The sequence below is a fragment of the Fusarium musae genome, chromosome 5 (assembly GCF_019915245.1).
Source record: "Fusarium musae strain F31 chromosome 5, whole genome shotgun sequence".
Lineage (NCBI taxonomy): Eukaryota > Fungi > Ascomycota > Sordariomycetes > Hypocreales > Nectriaceae > Fusarium > Fusarium musae.
Window position 1 is genome coordinate 2,940,030 of NC_058391.1, and position 20,770 is coordinate 2,960,799.

At 47.1% G+C, this 20,770-nt stretch overlaps 8 protein-coding genes across 8 annotated transcripts; 4 read left to right on the forward strand and 4 right to left on the reverse strand.

Annotated features, from left to right (window-relative positions):
* Window positions 1-204: 204 nt before the first annotated feature.
* On the reverse strand, window positions 205-1,788 carry J7337_007330 (uncharacterized protein; the record flags this gene model as incomplete). The annotated part of the gene is made up of 1 exon (XM_044824982.1): window positions 205-1,788. The coding sequence occupies one exon, from the start codon at window positions 1,786-1,788 to the stop codon at window positions 205-207; it is 1,584 nt and encodes a 527-aa protein (XP_044680639.1).
* Window positions 1,789-3,114: 1,326 nt separating this feature from the next.
* On the reverse strand, window positions 3,115-4,092 carry J7337_007331 (uncharacterized protein; the record flags this gene model as incomplete). Its single annotated transcript, XM_044824983.1, has 2 exons — window positions 3,115-3,760; window positions 3,812-4,092. 2 exons carry the CDS (start codon window positions 4,090-4,092, stop codon window positions 3,115-3,117), a joined length of 927 nt encoding a protein of 308 aa, XP_044680640.1.
* Window positions 4,093-5,903: 1,811 nt separating this feature from the next.
* On the reverse strand, window positions 5,904-6,969 carry J7337_007332 (uncharacterized protein; the record flags this gene model as incomplete). Its single annotated transcript, XM_044824984.1, has 3 exons — window positions 5,904-6,251; window positions 6,298-6,872; window positions 6,927-6,969. The coding sequence occupies 3 exons, from the start codon at window positions 6,967-6,969 to the stop codon at window positions 5,904-5,906; spliced, it is 966 nt and encodes a 321-aa protein (XP_044680641.1).
* Window positions 6,970-7,913: 944 nt separating this feature from the next.
* On the forward strand, window positions 7,914-8,730 carry J7337_007333 (uncharacterized protein; the record flags this gene model as incomplete). Its single annotated transcript, XM_044824985.1, has 2 exons — window positions 7,914-8,024; window positions 8,077-8,730. 2 exons carry the CDS (start codon window positions 7,914-7,916, stop codon window positions 8,728-8,730), a joined length of 765 nt encoding a protein of 254 aa, XP_044680642.1.
* Window positions 8,731-10,104: 1,374 nt separating this feature from the next.
* J7337_007334 (uncharacterized protein) lies at window positions 10,105-10,685 on the forward strand (the record flags this gene model as incomplete). Its single annotated transcript, XM_044824986.1, has 2 exons — window positions 10,105-10,389; window positions 10,443-10,685. The coding sequence occupies 2 exons, from the start codon at window positions 10,105-10,107 to the stop codon at window positions 10,683-10,685; spliced, it is 528 nt and encodes a 175-aa protein (XP_044680643.1).
* Window positions 10,686-11,078: 393 nt separating this feature from the next.
* J7337_007335 (uncharacterized protein) lies at window positions 11,079-11,897 on the reverse strand (the record flags this gene model as incomplete). The annotated part of the gene is made up of 1 exon (XM_044824987.1): window positions 11,079-11,897. One exon carries the CDS (start codon window positions 11,895-11,897, stop codon window positions 11,079-11,081), a length of 819 nt encoding a protein of 272 aa, XP_044680644.1.
* A 4,438-nt stretch (window positions 11,898-16,335) lies between these two features.
* J7337_007336 (uncharacterized protein) lies at window positions 16,336-16,757 on the forward strand (the record flags this gene model as incomplete). The annotated part of the gene is made up of 2 exons (XM_044824988.1): window positions 16,336-16,582; window positions 16,705-16,757. 2 exons carry the CDS (start codon window positions 16,336-16,338, stop codon window positions 16,755-16,757), a joined length of 300 nt encoding a protein of 99 aa, XP_044680645.1.
* A 1,773-nt stretch (window positions 16,758-18,530) lies between these two features.
* Window positions 18,531-19,847, forward strand: J7337_007337 (uncharacterized protein; the record flags this gene model as incomplete). Its single annotated transcript, XM_044824989.1, has 1 exon — window positions 18,531-19,847. The coding sequence occupies one exon, from the start codon at window positions 18,531-18,533 to the stop codon at window positions 19,845-19,847; it is 1,317 nt and encodes a 438-aa protein (XP_044680646.1).
* Between the last annotated feature and the right edge of the window lie 923 nt (window positions 19,848-20,770).

Here is a 20,770-nt window from a genome sequence, read left to right on the forward strand (position 1 = left end):
AGGTAGGCTGGGCAACGAGCATAGCAGCTTGATCACGCGACCCAAAAGAGGCCGCACAGTTATTTAAGGCTCCAGGATAGTATAGGCAGTGAGAGGTGAAATAAAATTGATTTCCAAAAGCAACGGCTTGTTCATTGGACTATGTACAAGTGAGACAAAATGCAAACGTACGATTAGGCTCAGCTACTGCATATCAACAACAGATCAGGCGGCATCGATTACCATCCCTGGGACAACACCTCCAGTCGTCGTAGGGCCCTGGTATCCTTTCCTTGCGCTTCCAAACCACCAAAGACTAACCAAGAAAGTCAACCCGCCCCAAATAACGCAAGTATAGTTCATGCTCGCGGCACTTGTAGGCAGAGCATAAGGGAAGCAGTAGATAACACTCCAGATAAGGAGATAAGCACATGCAATACCGTTGATAATAAATCCCCAGATGCCATGCATTCTGAAGGGTCCATAAGCGATGTTCTTTCGTCCACTGAGGAGATTGGGCAGGATGCATGCCAAGAAGGAACAGCTGCAGAGAAGAATAAAGGTTCCGACGAATGCATTGAAGGCTGTTGTGCTGCCGACATAGATGGCGCCAAGGACTGAGACGAGAACAGCTGTGACGATGGTAGACCAGAGTGGCATGTCGAGAGACTCCTGGACGTGGCCTAGCACTCCAGGGAAAGGAGTCGCGCCATCACGAGCGAGAGCCCAGAGGGTTCGACCGCAGGTGATGTACAGTCCAACGACAGTCAAGGCAATGCAGATCATGACCAGCGATAGCAGTCCGGTAGCACCAGCTGCGGAGCCGGTAGCTTGGCGATAGATCTCGGCGATGGGATATGCCGATTCGAAGAGAGCATCGTAGTCGTTGATGGCGTACATGATGGCAATAAGGTAACAAAGACCGGTGATAAAACCAGTCGCGACCTGGAATAAGATGGCAATGGGGACATTTCGACTGGGGTTAGGTATCTCCTCCGCCAGTTGAGTCGTCGCGTGAACCGATCCAACACTGTACGCTCCATTGAGCATGCCAGCAACAAAGACAAAACCATCTGGGTATCCAATATCGGCAGTCCAATCCTTCCAGACAAACGCCGAGCTCGCATGAGGTGGACGGCCTCCTCGTCCGGGCATGACAGTAACAGTAATGACCGTGATGATGAAACCCGCCAAGATGATGAAGACTCCAAACTTGTTCAACCCCGGCATAGCACTGTTCCAAAGACAAACCGCAGCACACGATAGCCACGTCGTGATGATATACGTGATAAACACATGCCACGACTCAGCCACAAAGCCCGGGTGGTTCAAAGCATACATCTGAACAAGCGTGTTCGCAAGAATGCTCGACATGCTAGCACATCCAAGACACCAAGCAAGATAATTCCACCATCCCGCAAAGAACCCGATAACCCTCCCCCACTTCGGCCCAGGCGTGACAGAAGCCCAGTGATACACACCGGCTGATGAAGGAATCGCACTGGCTAGCTCTGCAACACTCGCAGCGACTGCCCAGTAGAACATGGACACCACGATGAATTCGTAGAGGACGCCCGGTGGACCGCCGTTGAAGATGGCGACGAGGATAGAGCCGCCAATTGCTGGCCAGACATTGCCGACGACAAGGCCTACGCCTGCTAGGGAGAGGAGGTTGAAGTTCTGGGGTAGTTCTTGGACGTGGCCGGAGGCGTTAATGGGAACTTCGTTGTTGGTGATTGATTTGGCTGCATTGTGGACATCGTCATCTCTTTTGGCGGTAAAGTCCGCCTTTGAAGTACTTCCACTCATATTGGCAATTATCCTCCAACAATCTCAGAGCATGAAAAGAAGTTGGGAGATGAACACCCAGCGGGAGAAGGGCGAGATCTTAAGTCATGGGTTATCAAGCCCCGGACCCGAGGCTACGGTTTAGCCTGTCGCATGTTCCTTCCAAAAGCAGTTTAAACGCATTTCTCCAATCTAATCTCTCCGCAGATTTGAGGTCTTGGTTCGCGGAGATAGGCTGATAGGCTAGATAGGTGTTGACTTATTTCCCCGACTGGTCTGGGCGCCGAAATCTGGAACGCGGTTGGTGGCGAGGGTCTTATCTGATGGTTGGTCTGAGGGTTTGGAGTGTCGGCTGTGGTTTCCAAATGGGATTATGGTGTAGAATGCGTGATGGAGATGAATCGGGAGGTTAACCGATGGTTGAGATAGTGATCACGCGATGCGAAGTCGGAGCTCAAGAGCGGCATCACTGTAACTCAATTACACTATAGCGATTCGAGTAAGGCGACAGAGACATATCTCTTCTATGACATTCATCATCTTCAATCTTGTTCTTGAGTGCTTGAGCTCCAAATCGTGAAGTGGATCAAGTTCTCCTTGGAGTCATGGTTGACCCCAAACCAGTCTGGGGTTCTGATACGACCTATCGTGCGGGGTAATTTCTATTACTCATCGACTCCAGTAGCTTGAGTGTAGGGTAGTTTGAGAGAATATTCCATATTAAACGGCATGATAGCATAATAAACGCGTGGCGAAATCTATAAAACGTCTATTAGGGCATTATTGTGACTTAATTCAGTATAGGGTTTGAACCCGACAACCAGAAGTCGTTCATGGCGGCCGTTGTAAACTTACCACTCTGATATATTAATGCCTCTGCTCAACAATGCAGTGGTGAGTCCTGACAGTATATAATAGCCTCTCGCAGCTCCACAACTTAACAAATCTAGATCCATAGTTAAAACCAATACTCCATTAGAGACACAGAATTCGTTATAAGAAATATTATCTAAAGGTAAATCTAGGTAGTCGCTCTGCCTTACTATTCTGTGGGAATATGTGTTGAAGAGATGTTATCTTATCAGAGCGTTATCGAACCTTATCATCTTATCGAAGCTTATCGTCTATCCGCAAGTATTTTTAGAATTTCCCGAATCCCGACAATCTCTATCATCAAGATCATCCGACATCTCCATCTTGAGTTATGTTCTGATCGAAAGTGGCATAATCTTGAGTACATCAACATCTGACATCTGCTGATTGACCTCGGAAATATTCAAAGCAGGCTAGCTTTGTGTAAAGCTGTAGGCAAGATCGAATGCTGTAATCCTTTGTTATTTTTCAGGCTCAGTAGGTATTTCCCATTGGCGACGCCGCCCAATCATTCTCGAATCGATGCCAACCACCATACTCCGGCTCGCTTCCCATATACAGACTATGCACGACCATATCGTAGTATCCATCTGCAGGGGTCTTACCGCCGCAAACATTACCTCCCATAGCAACGTTGAGAAGAATAGTCATCTCCCTCATTGGCCTCGTACCCTCGGGAATATCTCCCTTCATAACAGGCCTACCATCAATATACCAGATCATTCTACCCTGACCAGGCTGCCCACCGGACTGGAGCCATGCAAAGTCATACCTGACGGGGCGATGCTGCATGTCGGGGATTTTAGTGCCGAGAACACGATGTTTGTGAGGTTCATGGTGGTGCCCCCAGTGCAGACAAGAATGATTCTCAAGATCTCCATTCCACGTCTCCGCAATGTCCACCTCACCATCTGTAGGCCACGAAAAAGGCTCCTGGGGAAGAAGCCAGAATGCAGGCCAGATACCCGTCGCGCAGGGTGAAGTGATCCAGGCGGTGAGGACGCCCTGATCGCGCGAGAGGGTCTGCCGACTCACCAAGCGAGCAGAGGTGTACCGCTTCTCATGGTCCCCAGAAGAATTATTCGCAACAGCTCTCAGTACCAGTTTTCCATCAGGAGTGCTGTTCAGTTAGATAAAAAAAGCTTCTTAATATAGTTAGGCTTGGACATACTGGAAGGCATTTTGTTGATCAGCGGTGTAGTACTGCAATTCCTGGTTACCCCAGCCATCCGGGCCGTTTCCGATCTTTGCATCCCACTCTTGTGTGACGGGGACATCAGGCCGGAACTGAGGCTGCCAGTAGACGTGGCCTGGCTGCTGGCCGCCGATGGGTTGCTGAGGTGGAGGAGGCCCAGGCGGTGGGGGATGTTGTTGTTGATTCTGAGCTTGGGGTTCACCGACTAGATTTTCGAACTCATTCTTGAGACGCTTGAGATGGTCTTTCCACGCCATGATGATTGCTTAATGGATTAGAGTGAGGGGAGATACAGGATGAAGAGGATATCGATGATTCTTCATGATAAGGAGGGGTTTAGTCAAGGGTTGATATCGTCGAGTTGAGAGCTTGGCATGACGTCACGCGCTTGCGTGGTAGCGTGGCTGGAGCAAGCAGCCAAGCCCAACAGTAATTTAATTCAATTCTCTATTCTATTCTGTGACAGAGTCCCAAGAATGAAGCTATCCAGAAATAATGGCATCTCCCAATAGAGTGGAATTTTCCGTGGCTGTAACCTTCAATGTTTAACACGAGAACACCGAGCAAAATGGCCAGATACACAGACCATTTCCCGCAACCAGAAACACGCTGAACTGAGAATCAAGGCATTGAAACATTCCTCGTCAGCGATTCAAAAAAATGAGCAATTGAAGTTTCAAGATACAATCGGGCCTTATCAAGGTGAACATTGAGAAAAGCCGGTGAATCTTTTTAGAGATTGCCTGATGAGCGATCTGGGATCGGATACCGCGGTTCAGGTTTTATCATCCCCTGGCGACGAAAAGGGCGGAATCGGGATCCGCCGCGGCCAAGCATCAGATGGTTTGTGGTACCTGAAAATTTAATCCATGGCGAACTCCGCTGGAATGGATGATCTACAAGCCATTCTTTGAGCCTCACCGTAGATAGACAAGATTAGAAAAGGTGATCACCTACCGGCCAGTAACAATATATGCTGTCCAGGCAATCTGTTTTACCTTTGAGGCTCTTGACGCACGTAATGGGCTGACCGATAATTCCCGATATTGAAAGAAACACGTAAAAACGCGCATGATATCGTAGAATTTGAGACTGGAAAACTTAATTGCGTATATTTAATAATAGCCCTTGTTTCATTATTACATGCGCATCTCATGTTCGCCCACTGTATTCCAACTCAGATCTGCTCATGGCCCGATTGCACCGCTTGATTGACGCTCCGGAAGCACCCGACCAGGGGTTCCAGACGAGGAATCATCGGACCACCAGACGGCCTCGAAACGCCGCTCTCACCACGCGATTGATGGTTATCGATAATGCGAGATACGGGGGCATTTCTGGGTGAGATGATATGGTATATAATGAATGAGAAATCATTCTCGATTTGGATATCATCACTCTCAAGCTCATTAATCACTGCTCATCCAACTGCACTGCACTAAAGTGAAAGTCCACTGTAATTTCGACACTCGCTACCAAGACATTTATCTCTTCACATTACCAAAATGCAACCAGTTCTCAGAGTCATGCCTACCGGTCAAAAGTAAGCCCCAGCAAAACCCACCAAGTCTTCCCATTTTAACAGCACCAGGATCGTCCCTCTTCTCCTGACAGTTGGCAGTGCCACTGTAGTAGGCGGATGCGTCCGAACACAATTGAAGCCACAATCACGGACATTCGACAGAAAATTCAGTCAATACAATAACGCGCAAAGTGAAGAGGTATGAGTCACCATTCTGCACAGTTCATGAGTCCTGTTCTCTAACGTATTTGATAGACTATGAAAACTGTTATTCAAGAACTTTGGTTAGAAGCTTAGGCTTGGAATCTTAAAATTACGATTAGAATACTGCGGGCACGGTATAGACATCGGAATACAGGCTAGAATGGCGTTCTGGTTTGGCTTTATATATCACGACATAATGACAATATCATGAAGAATTATTATCAACATTGAATGCAAACTCAGTCCGGTGATGCAAAAAAAGATCTATTCAATGGAGGATAACTATCGATACACGACAATCAAATCATTAGAGTCGCGAGTCGCCAACATAGAGCAGGTGGCTTAGATAGGCAATTCCTTCAGATCCTCATGAATCTGTGTCAGAATACTAGGATGTTTCGCCTTGAATCCAATCGCAGATGCGCGATCGCCCTTCATGAGCATGTTCGAGCCAACAAGATACTTGACTTCTCCCTCACCAGCCTGTTCAAACTCAACACTCTTGGGCGCAGGGTTTGAGAAGATACCTCGCGCATGCATCATCTTGGCAAGCTCAGTAGCCAGATCCTTCCATGCAACTCGGCTAGTTTCCAGCATATAGAAGCGGCTGTATGGAGAGCCCTCTGCGGGGCCTTGGGCTGCAATGTCGGAGATCTTGACGAGGAAGTCGACGAGGTCTAGAATGTGGCACTGGAGGAGTCAGTCTAGGTGATGGATATAGAAGAGCAGTACTTACTGTGCTCAAAACGGCTGTTCCGTCGCCGACGTAGGGAACGTAGCCCAGAGGCTTGGCGTTTCCAGTAATAAGCTTATATCCCACGCCCAAAATAGGCGACGAAATACTCGCGCCACCATAGACAACTGAAGGACAAACGATGTAAGTGTCAATGCCATCATCCCCATTCCCAGCCTCAAGAACAAGCGTATCAGACTGTCCATTGAACATCTCCTTATGGATAGCCTTGATATCATCCTCATTCGCGTCGTTCCAGACCTTACTCTCAAGGTTAAAGCTTCCCGAAGTTCCAAAGTCGATAAAGTTTCCCCCGCCGCTGATATGGATCACTTTACCCTTGGTATCGCGAGACTTTTGACCAGCGATAATAGCAGCGACTGGATCAGCGGTAAAGGAGTTTCCAGCGTTGACGGCGATGTCGTGCTCTGCGCTGGCGGCCTTGACTTTTTCAAAGTCGGAGAAGTCGCCGACGATGACACGGTCTGCGTTGAGTTGCGACTCGGATTGGGGGCTGCGGACGTAGGCTGTGATGGACCAGTCTGGATGGGCCTGCTTGAGGGCTTTTGTGTAAGGAGCTGAACATATGGAGTCAGTAGGATTCTAAAGAAGATAGAGAATGGTTCACATACCACCTACGAAGCCAGAGGCACCGAAGACAATTACTGAAGGCATTTTGATATTTTGTTGGGCTAAGTATTTGGTTGGAAGTGTTGTTGATAGTATCGATCTGAAAGGAGATGGTGTAAGTTGTTCAAGTTGTTCAAGTTGTATATGGAATGTTTAAGAACACAAGAAGTAGCAGTTGATATTTCTATTATATAGATAGATGCACGTCAGCAGAGTATTACTTCCTCGAATCATAATCCAATGTCTCTCATGTTGATAACAGTAACGTTAACATTGTTCAGCCAATCCACCCACGCCGCATTTACAAATGCACCAGCACACATTCCAAGCACCATATCACCACTGACGCAATAACTTAACCACCACGCTAACAATAACAATACCCCCAAAGGTAAAAAAGCTCAGTCATCCAAAGCCCCACAATCTCAATCTCACCAATCCCTTATCGCAGCTTGTAGCAATTTCTAAGCCACTAGCGCACGGCGCTTTGTAATTCGGCACTCGGCATCGTAGAGAGTGCGTTAGTAATGGCTGATGGATTCCCTGGGGCAGGGGTCTTCAGACTCTGAGTGGACGAGCAACTCGGTCGCGTTATTCAATTCCTCCGTCGACCAATGCCTTCAGCCCTAGCAGGCTGAGCAAACTCCTTTTTGGGAATAGTGGGGGATGCAGGTGGTCGGATAGATTACGGATTTTAGTGCAGGAGGATTTTGAGATCGTGAATTTGTGTTGGGGTTGTATGGGTATGACGTATAATTGCACCAATTAGTGTAGTTCGGTTACAGAATTGGATTTGAATGCTTGATAGTTGACGGAGGAATCACATCGTTGTAGTGTTGAATGGAATAGGAATTTGTTCACGATTATAAGAAGCGGTCGATTGCCAGGACACGGGACCATTCTCATCATCACAATTCAATCCAACAATTTCATCACCTCTACGATAGTCTACTACTTCAATCACTTTTAAAAAATTTAAAATATTCACCATGAGCTCTGAAAAGTACCTCGCCGGCAAGACTGCCATCGTCACTGGCTCCTCCAAGCTCAACGGTATCGGTGCCGCTACTGCCTTGACTCTAGCCAAGCATGGAGCCAACGTGAGTACCTGCTCTATTATGACTCTCAACTCGACTTACTGACTGTTACTAGATCGTTGTTCACTATGCAACCAGCGCTGAGCCAGCCGAGAAGGTCGTTGCTCAGATCCAAGCACTCGGCGTCCAAGCCATCGCCGCCAAAGCAGATGCATCATCTGAGACTTTCGGCACGGACCTCGTTCGCGCAGCTCTAGACGGTCTCAACACTAAGACTATCGACATCGTCATCAACAACGCCGGCATCGCATTTGGACACCCCGATATTGCAGGCATCGAGACCGAGTCTTGGGATAAGATGTTGCACGCCAACCTTCGAGGACCATTCCTCCTCATTCAGGCAGCACTTCCTCACATGCCTAGCGGAGGACGTATCATCAACATTGGTAGCATCGCTGGAAAGCTGGGTATTACCCCACTGACGGTGTATGGCTCGTCCAAGGCTGCTTTGCATTACATGTCTACTGCTATGGCCGGCGAGCTTGCTGGCAAGGGAATCACTATCAATGTGGTTTCGCCCGGACCTGTTGCCACTGATATGAGTATGGAAGGCAACCCCATCGGTGCTATATTGAGATCCCGCCAGTCTATTGCTAGGGAGGGTGAGCCCAAGGAGATTGCGGATGTTATCTCGTTTATCGCTAGCCCTGCCTCAAGCTTTATTACCGGGCAGGTTATTCCCGTCGATGGAGGTATCAACATGCCTTAGAAGACTGGAGGGGCTTTCATGACAATACTACATAGCTATTTGCTTTGAGAATAGATATAGGGTTAGACTTTTAACATTTTATACGCTCTTCAACGTGAACATGTCTATGCATTAGGTACATATGCTGCTTGTAATTGTTGTTGATCTACTTCGTAGTGAGCTGGAAATTATCCGGGAGGAATATCTCTTTGTCCGTGAATTTGTTCCAGAAATGAAGCGATATAAATAGATTGATTTACGATAAGAAACCAAACCCGTTATCTTTCAAATCTTATCGGCTTCCAGAATGATAGGCATCCATCCCCACAGTGGAGATTCCGCCTCGTCAGGCATCCCGTCTCCATGAAACCTCGTAAATCAACGGCCTCCGACTTATCCATTAACAGAATCAATAAGCGAACCAGGCACAAGAAGAGAAAAGGGTTTGCCGCCAAGAACTTGACAGCGATGAGTCACTTGGTCTTGCCTTTGAGTCCAAGCCATTCGCAGTAATTGAGCTACAGTGCTCAGACCGCATTAGGCAATTGCCGACTCTCAGCCGCAGCGGAATAAGAGCGCGCTCGCTCTGTAGTGTGTGTCAGGTGAGTGGGCCAAATTTCATTTAATTCTTTTTGTTTTACGATCGGCTTTGTGTTAAGGTTGAGTGCCGAGGAAACATGTTCCGATGTTTGGAATGAACTGGCATTCATTCTGCTCCTGAAGCCTGGGGAGCGTGTACCAACAGGCATCCAGAAGGACTGCCACTATGACGATAACACCTTCATGTCGAGAACTTCAAAGAAGCAATGATTGGGTTACATCTCCGTAATGAAAAGGAGCTTCTTATCTCTCCGTCACAAAACAACCAGCGCCCTGAGCTCAAAGGCTTGCAGCACCATGCATTAGCTCCCAACGCTCAATTTCAGACCCAAATTGGTGGCGCCCCTACTAGCCCAACTGCCGAATCAAATGTTTCCAGCCTACCACAGGGCTGAACAACCTCTCCGCATGATTGTTCTCACCGCTGGTCCTGATTGGCCGTCACACGCCCCGTGTCAAAGTTGTAATCTGCCAGACTGGTGATCAGAGCGCCTTGATGCACGCTAACATGATCAGGCATTTTCAGGACTGCAGCCACTTTTGGGCCGTCGTGAAAAAAAGAAGTGATGGTGGGGGAGCTGGTCCCTTAGAATCCGAGAAGGCACAGCAGCCAATCAATACTGGACCGGGGCCTCAGACGTGCCTTGTAAGGGATGGAATGGGAAGTGATAAGTACGGGAGGGATGCGCGTTCTGTCTTACATACTCTTGTTCATCACTCCTTCACCATTTCCCATCTTCTACATACCCAAAACATTTCTCGTCACTCTTTCATCTCTACTTTCTCACCACCAAGATGTCTACCCCAGCTCAGAACGCCCATAACAATGGTCCCATTGACCACAACGACCTGAACGAGTGGAAGGACCGCTTCAATGATGTCCTCGCCCGCCCCAGCGAGCATGTCAACTCCAAGTCGCCCGAGTCTTCCCAGCCTTGGCAGAACAGCTTTTTCGGATGCTTTAGCCCCATCGACCTTTGCGCTATCACCTGCTGCGTTCCTTGCGTAACCTTTGGCAAGACTCATCACCGTCTCCGAAAGAACGGTAACCTTCAAGGATACGAGCCCATCAACACCTCTGTATGTTCTTTATACCCCGCTATCTAACCGTTACTAATATCTTCTGTCAACAGTGCCTTCTCTTCTGGGGTTCCACCTGCTTCGGTCTTCACTGGATTCCTCTCGCCCTCCAGCGCGCCAACCTCCGTGAGAAGTACAACCTCCAGGGCAGCTGCCTTGTCGATCTCGCCACTGCATGCTGCTGTGGTTGCTGCGATCTCATCCAGCAGGACAAGGAGGCCGAGTACCGTGAGGCTCACACATCAGCTCCTGCTGAGGGCTACAAGGCCAACGAGGGTATGACTGTTCCCGCCTAAGGGATTACAACCTCGATATTTCAGGCCGCCCTGGAAACCACATCATCTTTTCGCGTTCATAAGCGCACCATCGATACCCCGTCATGATTGACTAGAGGAATGGTAGCCTGTGCTGGCTATGAGTAATGCATGGGTCAAGCTTCTCAACGTCATGTGATTAGAATGTTATAAAACAAGAAAACAAGTCCCTCTTCCAGTGAACTTGAATGTGATTTTGACTGTGTTTATGTATGTCATGTCTGACTTCGTCAGTGGCCACGCCAATAAGGTTACTGATTGAGGTATTTATATTAACAGTGGGAAAAAGGGAAACCCCAAGCATATTTCAATATGTGATTATCCTCAGTGTTGCCAGAGAGCTTGAATGCCATTGGAAGGTGCATCGTTGAAAACTTAGTAAAGTCCAATTCGACCCTTTATCCTTGCAATCACGGGTCTGAAATATAGATCATTCAGCCTGTCTCTAAGATAATGATTGAATCCATAAGTCAAGGCATTAGCAAGTCCGATAAACTGTGTTGGAGCTTGGAGGGCAACGTTGACTGTTTTAGAGTTGGGGTTTCCAGAAGCTTCCATAAGTCGATTGATCAGACCTGGTGCCCAGAGAAGAACATACATAAATGGGTACGCATTAAGCAAGAGCATTCTTTGAATCTCGAGTTCAACTTGGTCGGTGCTTGGACGCATGTGGAATTCACTTGCGTTGGTTTGCAGGGCACTGATTTGGCTATGTTGTGATTGCCTTGGCGTATAGACTTCAGCAAATAGGTTACCAGTAACTTCTGGTCTGGGCAAATCTGCTCCAGATTTTGATGCTGTCGGTCGATGGCGCACGGATGCTCCCTGGGCCTCACTGGGACCAGCTTGTGTTCTTTCTCCAAATTCCAGGTTTATCTCCTTGAATCTGTTCTCCCGAGGTGAAGGAGGCGGCTGGCTTTCTTCGGGAAACATTGCAGACTTGGTTGCTGTTGTGTTTGGCTGCACAAGCTCAAGGGGATCAAGTTCAAATTCTTCGTGGTCTGTGACCTGAACCCCGTTTCTCCTCGGTTTCCTAAGTGGAAGACAGGTAACTTTACGGTTTGCTGGGGTATCCGGTCGCAGCTGACGGGCCTCATCAGCTTTAGAGCCAAATGTTCTTCTTAGATAGACCCAGATATAGATGTAAATAGTGACTGTACTGAATATGACAAAGATACGCCAGCCATGTGCCATAGTATAGCGTAGGTCGTGGCGACTCGTGGCTATCCAGCACCAGTTGCCACCCACGGGTTGCATCTCACCCATACATGTTGGTATGATGCTTGTAACGAGAGGAAGGATGCAGATAGAAAGGCAAATGCATGCTCGCTTTGTCATAGACACCGCAGGCATATAGATACGCCGCGTTACAGTAAAAAGAGTAACGACAGCGACGGCCAGTATTGAAAGATCAACTCCCTGAGCTGAGAACTGGCCTATAAACCCATTGACAGTACAAAGTCTTCCAATACTGAGTTCGCCGTTTTTGAGATGCCAGATCCCAGATGTAGAGTTGTTCAAATTGTTTGCAAACTCTGTTAAACAGCTATTAGCCAAGAAAGATAGCAGGGAGGATATTACATACCGAAAAGCATCAGCTCGAGAATAAGCATATGCCGAAAGGTATGGATATGGTGGCGATAAATAGCGAATGAAACAAGCACACTGGTAGTTGCAAAGAATGACATGACACTTCCAGCCAAAGTGACAGACGAGATGGCCCCGTGGACGTCGAACGTCATTCTCGATAAATTTAGCGTATTTGAGGTACTAAACAAGGGACTCTAAAAAGTTCTAATTATGGAAATGGAATAGTTCCAGAAAACACGCTAGCTAGCGCGGAAATAACGAATGTACTAAGGCACTTGCGCAACCTTTTTAAATCTTCTTCAACAATTCTTTAAACTCCGAGCTTCTGATTGATTTGCCATCTTGTCGGTCCGACAATGAGGTGTTTGTTTCAGCGTGGAAGAGGCCGAGTGTCCCGCCCCCTGCCTGACAAGGGACGCGGTTGGGTTCCTAGCATTTGCATGGCTCGCTGAAATTAGGTCAGTTCACTTGCAGCCTTGGCATCAAGTGAGATGATATCATGTGCGAAAGACTGTGTGTTGTTATGCCGGGTACGAGTTGCCAGAAGGATCGACATCCAGGTTTCTTGGCAGAGACGCTGTCGATTTTCAAGTACCGAGAACGGTAGATAGAGGGTGGATATGACGAGAGTAATGCCGGGGTAATGTACCGACTAGTGGGCTCGAGACATTTCGGCATGCAATGCTAGTACTGAAGCTTTCTTGTCCTTCGCTATATGTCGTGCTGGACATGCTGCATGCGCCTACAACTTTAATAGAGATAGCTGCAATAAGAAGGCCATAGGAGAGCGCCTCGTTTGTCCAACCGATTGACTTGTTAAAGAATATCCTTTATATGTGTCGGTAAGACGTCATAAACTTTAAGTATCAATCAATGGCCCAGCCAGACAGCTGGAGGGTCAGCTCCAGTCCGTTAGCCCGTGTACCACTTAGGAGGGACCAGCAAACATCCCAGTGAGGCAATATTCCTTATGTTGGGATACGATAGAAAGCGTGAGGATTGTTATTGGTTTGATTATGGTCATGTAAGTCTGACTTATGATAACAATATATGCCTAGACTGAACACAGCAAAGCTTGAATGAAACCACAATGCCATTCGTAAACATGACTTTTAAGAGGAGGGGATTCTATGCTAATGTTGTGTAGTTAAATCTGCGACCGTTGCTTACCCCTAACGATTCCGTGGACTGTGAGCGATCACTAAGCTGTACCTTTACGCGCAAGCTCTGCAACATGCGTGTACCATTCTCTAAGGGGCATTTTGTTTGGCCAACAAACATGACTTTTGTCAGTGGTTCAAACATGATCGCAAAGTCCGGATTCTGACTAGAATAAATGCCTAAGAATGAACGCAGCAAGGCTCGAGCCCAGTCCTGGTCGCTTTATTCTTCCTAATACTAAACCTCATCTTCGCTGTCCCAATCCCGAAACTCAAGGCGACTGTCTGTATCCAGCCCTTGAAGATAAGCTTTCGCCCGACACAAATGATGTACCGAGGTACTGAAACTGACACCCTCCGCTTCAAATGCCTGACTGAGGTTTCCTCTGCCGCCTGGTCTTCAGACAACCTTCAGAAGCGGGAACTTGTCACTCTTCACTGCTGGGAGCCCATGTAAAGCTTTACTCACGAGGCGTCCAATATCGTGATAGATTTCAAGTGAAACGATGGAGCGAGGGAGGAATTCCACAAGTATCTCCGCATCAGCTGGTGACATCGCCGCATTGATTGGCATTCCTAACCTCGGGGGAGAAGGGTTGGAAAATAATAGAAGAATGCTGATTCAGAAATGTTTTAGTGCCGTGAACTCCCTCATATTAACTCCTGGCCTAACTCTTCTGATATCGCGATGTCTAGCACTGAGATCCAGGTAGAATATCTGAAGGGTGCTCTTATGACGCTGGAGTGAGTCAATCGCATCAGACAATTGGAAGATCACATCATCTGGAGTCCGCTACGAGCATGAGTTAATACTATGATGAGTATGGTGAAGGCGTATGAGGCACCCACATCATTAATTTGCCGTCGTCTTTGTCTGGCTTCATATTCAAAAGAAATTAGACCTCCGGTGCAGCCTTCCAGAACGTTTGATAGTCGCTTAGCTGATAGAAAGCCACCTATGATCCTCAAAGTCTTCAAACAAGGCATTTCTATTTTTGCACTTCCCAGGTTACTTATGTATCCCTGGAGATTCAGGGTCTCAAGATTGTCAGAGATCCTGATTATGGGCCCAGCCAACATGCCTAAGTCTAACCTTTTGACTGGCAAATGAGTGATACCAAGCGCAGGCAATGAAGACTCTGCAATGCCGCACGTTGGACAACCAGGGCTGCTTTCAATACTGACAATATCGATAGTTCGGCGAGACTGCTCTGCATCTTCCGAGGCACTCAAGGTGTGGTGGCTGTTATGAATAACCTTGACAAGACGGGCAAGATCAGGTCGACGAGCCAGAGTGCGAATCAATGGCGTAAGGCGATCTTCCCACTGATAAGCGTCTGAGTACCACGAATCACCATAGCCCAAAACGAATTCACGATACAGAATAGACTGCGTAACATCTCTGAATTGTCTGCAGGTCAAGGACAGCGAACAGAGAGCCTGTCTATCAATAGCGTACCAAGGCTTAGCTTTAGCCTGTTGTAGCTTTCAGCCAGATTTTATGGGTCGAAGTGGCCTTTGGTCCCAAGATTCGTTGTAGGCATCTTGACAGTGAAGACAGAATTGGCCGAATATGAGTGCCAATAGTTCATTGGGTAGACGCGGAGTTGATAGATGAGCCATTTTGGTATTATCCAAATAATTATGAGGGTAGGAGCTTGCGTTATTGGTTTCAAAAATATCTCGGCGTCGTGGGTAGGATCATCACGTGAGGAACATTTGCTGGAGCAGCATCGTAGGTGAATCAGTCATTGGTCGTGTCGGCCTACCAAACGCTCTTCAACAACCCATCTATGTGAATGAGCTATCTCCTTGATCCGTATATTAGATCGCACAGTCATCGATTCCAGGAACAAAATACTCTGCTACGAGCAGTTGGGATGGCCTTTTCAGGCCGGAGAGCAGCATAGTATGTCGTTAGGATATGTCCATTGCCCAACAATCAAATACTGAAATTCAATACTTTGATATTCAAGCAGGCTATCTGAATCTCGAAGATCATAACAACGGCTACCCCGTCGTATTAGACGCCTATCTTCCTATCGCCATCTCGATCGAGGATATACTCGGATATCTCCACTGTTGGCTCGGCATTCATCCAAGAATTATTGTGCGCCCAAGAGCCGGTGGACAGACTGACACAAACTCGCTCTGTTCTCGGTGGGAATATAAGCTCTCAGCCACAAGTCTCAACTGCAAAATACCCATGTGGCTCACAACTTAGACATTATACTGCAATCCCTCAATCGTAACACTACAAAATATAATAAATCACTTTCTTAATACGAAAGAGCCAGCCGAATCAATTAAATACTGACAAATAGAGCGCGCAGTACGAAAGTACTGGTCAACAAGAACAATATTAACCCCAATATTATCTATATCTATCTTTAGCCCTCGTCCTAACTCATTGATTCTTGGGGGCAGTTCGGTATGATTCATCGCTTTGATCGCCGTCTATACGAGGACAGTGATTGACTAAAAGCATTTTGATGTCATGAAATGCTAAATTTAAATCCCCACTGTCAGCTGCCTTGCGATTACTGGTGAGACAAAAACTGTTCTTCTGGTAAGACGGATAAGACGGCTCGATACATGCAATGATCGACACATCTATACGAGACTAAGGCCGGATATTGCTGAAGGTAAGAACCACTTGAATTATGTCTAAGTCTGTTAGAGAATTGAAGTACTCCGTAGCTGACATTGCAGATCTATTTGGTCTGGTTACTAATATTGACTCTACTCGCTGACCTCAGATGCCCTCATAAAAGCATAAATACCGCGTGCAATCCATCCTTCGTCTTTACTAATTCTTACTATCAGACAACATTCGATTTATCACTCGCCCTATTGCACTGAACCTTCAAACACCAGCAATCATGCAGTCCTCTATCCTTCCCCTGGCTTCTGCTATGGTCCTCATCTCACAGGCCATTGCAGGAGTGATTTCTCCTCGCGAAGCATCTCTCGCTCATTTTCAGATATTCGGCGACGATAACTGCACTACTGCCGAAAGCATGGGTGAATTCAATCTTTATTCTGAGGATACCGACAAATGTCACACATTTCCCACTGACAAGGCTGTCAACTCTGTTTACATTTCTTATATCAGCGATGAATGTGCAGGTATGTGCTTCACGTTTGTTTCTATCTGATCATAAAGACTAATCAGTGCTTCGTTGGCGGTATGGCAGTCGGACTATACACAGGTACAACCTGCTCAACTGGCTCTGACAATATAGGTCCAGACTTTTGCTATGGCCGTTTTATTACCTATGGAAGCTACAATATTGTTTGTTAATTGTAGATACCTTGGGAACTGTTAGATTGCCTCAGGCTACACCAATGGATATGGTTTATCTTGTTCAATTTCGGTCGAAGCAATTACTGCCCGGCGACAAGTCGCTGCGGCGCGATAGCTGCAGGCTTGTTTGTCTTACGTCAAATGTATTGCTTATTCCATAGCTCAGTAGGTAGCTAGATTAAGCTAACAGAATTGCTGCTCTTCATATGGCAAATTCTCGACGAAACATAGATTAGCAGGGCCGTTTCTGGGTCTTATAAACTACAACGTGGGGGTAAACTGCAGACAAATATATAATTATACTTTTGCCCTCCATATTTTTAAGGCTTCTTAAGTGTTAACTGGAATGCAAGAAACTCGCATTTCTCTATAGTGCCCTTAGATATTTCTATCTCAAGATAAATAACTATTGCCGACCACTACATCAGCGATCCATTCATTCTCGTCATGGCTATGTGGATAACCTTTAGACATAAAAAAACTCGCGTATTAGTGGGATAAAGAAAGATAAGGATCAAGGGTCTCTCCGATTTTATCCGCTGTGCAAGGGGAGCTTGACTCGTTAATTGATTGCATTGATCAGTGCACGCAAAGATAACGTCCACAAACGCGTGTAATTTTCGCACGTGGAATCACGATTAGCAAGATATCAACGTCTGCCAACAAGGGCCCTTGTGCATTTTAAGGGGCGAGAAGAATTTTCACATCAAAGCAACGCAAGTGAAACCTTCCGAATGATAGCAGAAACGCAGCTGAATGATCAGCCTGGGCTCCATCGCTGATTAGATCGAAGAAATGCTTAATGGAACTCCACTGCATCCTTGGCATTGGGCTGATATCGTCAGAAAACCTTTTATCTCTGTACATGAAAGGGGAGAGCAATGGTGTAATTGGGCGTTTGAGGCTCAAAATGGTCCCGATGGCGCCCGGCAACCAATTTTAACCCTTGGGTTGGGTTTGTTTTAATCCTTGGCCGTTGGGCGGCGAAACGGAATGACCGCCGAGCTTCGGTCAGAAGCACTCCACTATGAAGGTTGACCGTGGTGAGACTGACAGCGTCGCTCGCAACGTTATCTCAGTAGCATTTTGCATGGCCAGACAAGTAGGCCATGCCTCGTATTGTATATCAGGCAGTATTGACACTTGTTCATGATTATGGACTCATAAGAGGCCTCACCAGCATTCTTATCAGTACAGTCCAGACCAAGTGGCGAGCAAAACCTGCTTGACAACCAACAAACACCTTGAGGCTCGGCCTTATCTCACCCCTAGCCCAAACTAAAAGTATGACACCGACCATTTGGAACTTGGAACCGGCGCCGGCGCACCGGGCCAGAATCCGCGTAGCCTCAGCGTCACGTTAATGGGCAGCCCATCCATGCCATTAGAGCCCGGCCGCTAAAGATACAGTGGGTAACCCCCTGGAATGAGCCTCAATGCCACGGCAGTTCCAGCGCCATGACCCACTGTTATACAGGGTTTAGAATCTTCCATCACGGTCTCATCACGAGATTCTGGTCCATGTCATGATTCGCAATCTTCGTAATGGTGCCCCTTTAGGCGAGGACCACAATGTGCCGACTAGTAGCGCTTTACAAAAATGGCATCTCCATGGACCTTTATCTTTTGTTAGGGTCTATAAATACTGCACCGCGCTACTTTCGTTTCTGAATTGCTTCATCAGAGCATTCCCCAATGATTCACCATCAGCATTCGCTACGGCTTAATTAAAGCATTTCACTACACTATCGTTTACAACACCAACGCAAAATGGATCGCCTTCGAGATCTGGAAGTCCCTTGGACGGACTCAAATACCCCCACGCGCCGAAATTCGGTTGATTTATCTATTCCTTCGCCACCGGCTGAACACGACCCCAAGGCATTTCTTAATCACCATACAGCGAAATCGGCACCGAAGACTGATCCCTCACAACTTGAGAAGGGCAGTCAAGATGACAGTATCGACGAGGAGCCTACACAACAACAATTGTCCCTCAGACAGCGCTTGCATCATTTTACTTGGGCTTGGTTTACACTACCCATGAGTGCAGGCGGTTTGGCTCTATTAATTCACGTACAGCCTCATCAATTCCCTGGTTTGAGAATCATCGGTACTGTGCTTTATAGCATAAACCTTCTCATTTTTACACTCTGCTGTATTGGCATGATATGTCGCTTCTTGTTCAACCCCGGCGACTTGACAAAATCTGTCACGCATCATCGAGAGGCATTCCTCTTCCCAACTTTCTTCCTGGCTATTGCTTCGCTCATCACCAGCACCCAGCGATATGCCATTCCAAAAGATGATCCCTCATATGTTTGGGCAACTGAGACCATCTTTTGGATCTATATCGTTGTCACATTCATCTTAGCTGTCTGGCAGTACTCGTACCTCTTTTCAGGACACAGCTTCAACCTGCAAACAATGATGCCAGGTTGGCTGCTGCCTATCTTCCCAGTCATGTTGGCAGGTACCGTCGCAACTGTCATCTTGGATACCCAAAGCCACCTCAACCCACTCCCCATCATCTTCGCTGGCCTGACGTGTCAAGGCCTGGGCTTCTGTGTCTCCATGATGATGTACGCTCACATGATCGGTCGACTCATGCAATCTGGTCTTCCCAATCGAGAACACCGAACCGGCCTCTTCATGAATGTCGGCCCGCCAGCCTTTACAGCCTTGGCCCTTATCGGCATGGCCAACGCACTCCCCAAGACTATCTCTGGACCTGACAACCTTGCTCTCAACGTCGACACCGTCCGCACAGTAGCTCTACTCTGCGCAGTATTCCTCTGGGCACTGAGCATGTGGTGGTTCCTTATCGCTGTCGTCGCAGTGGTCTCATCCCCACCCAAGTTCTTCCATCTTGGCTGGTGGCCGATGGTCTTCCCAAACACTGGCTTCACGCTTGCTACCATCTCCATTGGTAACGAGTTCAAGTGCGAAGGTATTCTCTGGGCTGCGAGCGGCATGACTATTATTCTTGTCATCACATTTTTAATCGTCTTCTCATTTAACATGAGAGCTGTTTTTGTACGAGATATCATGTATCCTGGAAAGGACGAGGATGCAGATGATCACTAGACATTATTTAGAGCTGGGAGTAATGGTTTGGATTGGTTTGTACTATTAGAGATACCACGGGATACAGGTTTAGACAAAAGGACACAAAAGGGATCAAGAGTAACAGCGCTCATAGATAGGATCCCACAGGACTTAGAATAATCATCATCAATTGTCATTCTCAAACACGTCTTCCAACTTGGTGTAAACACCAACTTCGGTTCCCACCGGGCCAGAAGGTTCGATGTCAAAATCGTGCATCGACAGCAGGGAACAAGGATTGAGCTAGCAAAGAATTTTCCTTTATCGGACGAGATTTTACGATCCCTGGATCGTAACCGCAGGGATTTGCACGGTCTTAACGCTTCTGTGAAACAGGGCCGATGAGCTCCCCTTTTTTCTAAATGCGTCGATCCGATTCTCGGCGAGACTCGCTTCGGCAAAAGTGTCATTTTCGCCGATATTCCTTCGATGCTGTAAATAGCAACCTATGCTCGACTTGTTGATTTTGGGTATCATTAACTTGCAGAGAAATACTCAGTAAAATGGGATATATATATAATGGCAGAGTTAGTGATGACAGTCAACTCTTTTGCTTCTACTTCGTCCCGTAAGTTGGTTGAGTACAGGGCTTGTCCTGGCTTGCTGATGGCATATCAGCGATATCGCATCAATGGCTTGGGGAGTGACTCGATATAGAAGCTGACTCGTCCGGTAGATAAGTAATCGCATGATGAACAGGTATCTAAGCACGCGATTTAGCTATTAGTGGCCCAGGGAATTACAAACTGAAGCCCGGACTTTACATTTTACGTTTCGAGTCCGAGAGAACTAGAACAGGGTGTTGTCTCATTCAAGTCGCTCATATCCTTTTCTTTGTAGTTTGGAAAAAGGAACGTGACCAGAATCATGCATTCTCTCGTAGCATGTAGTAAGTAGATCTT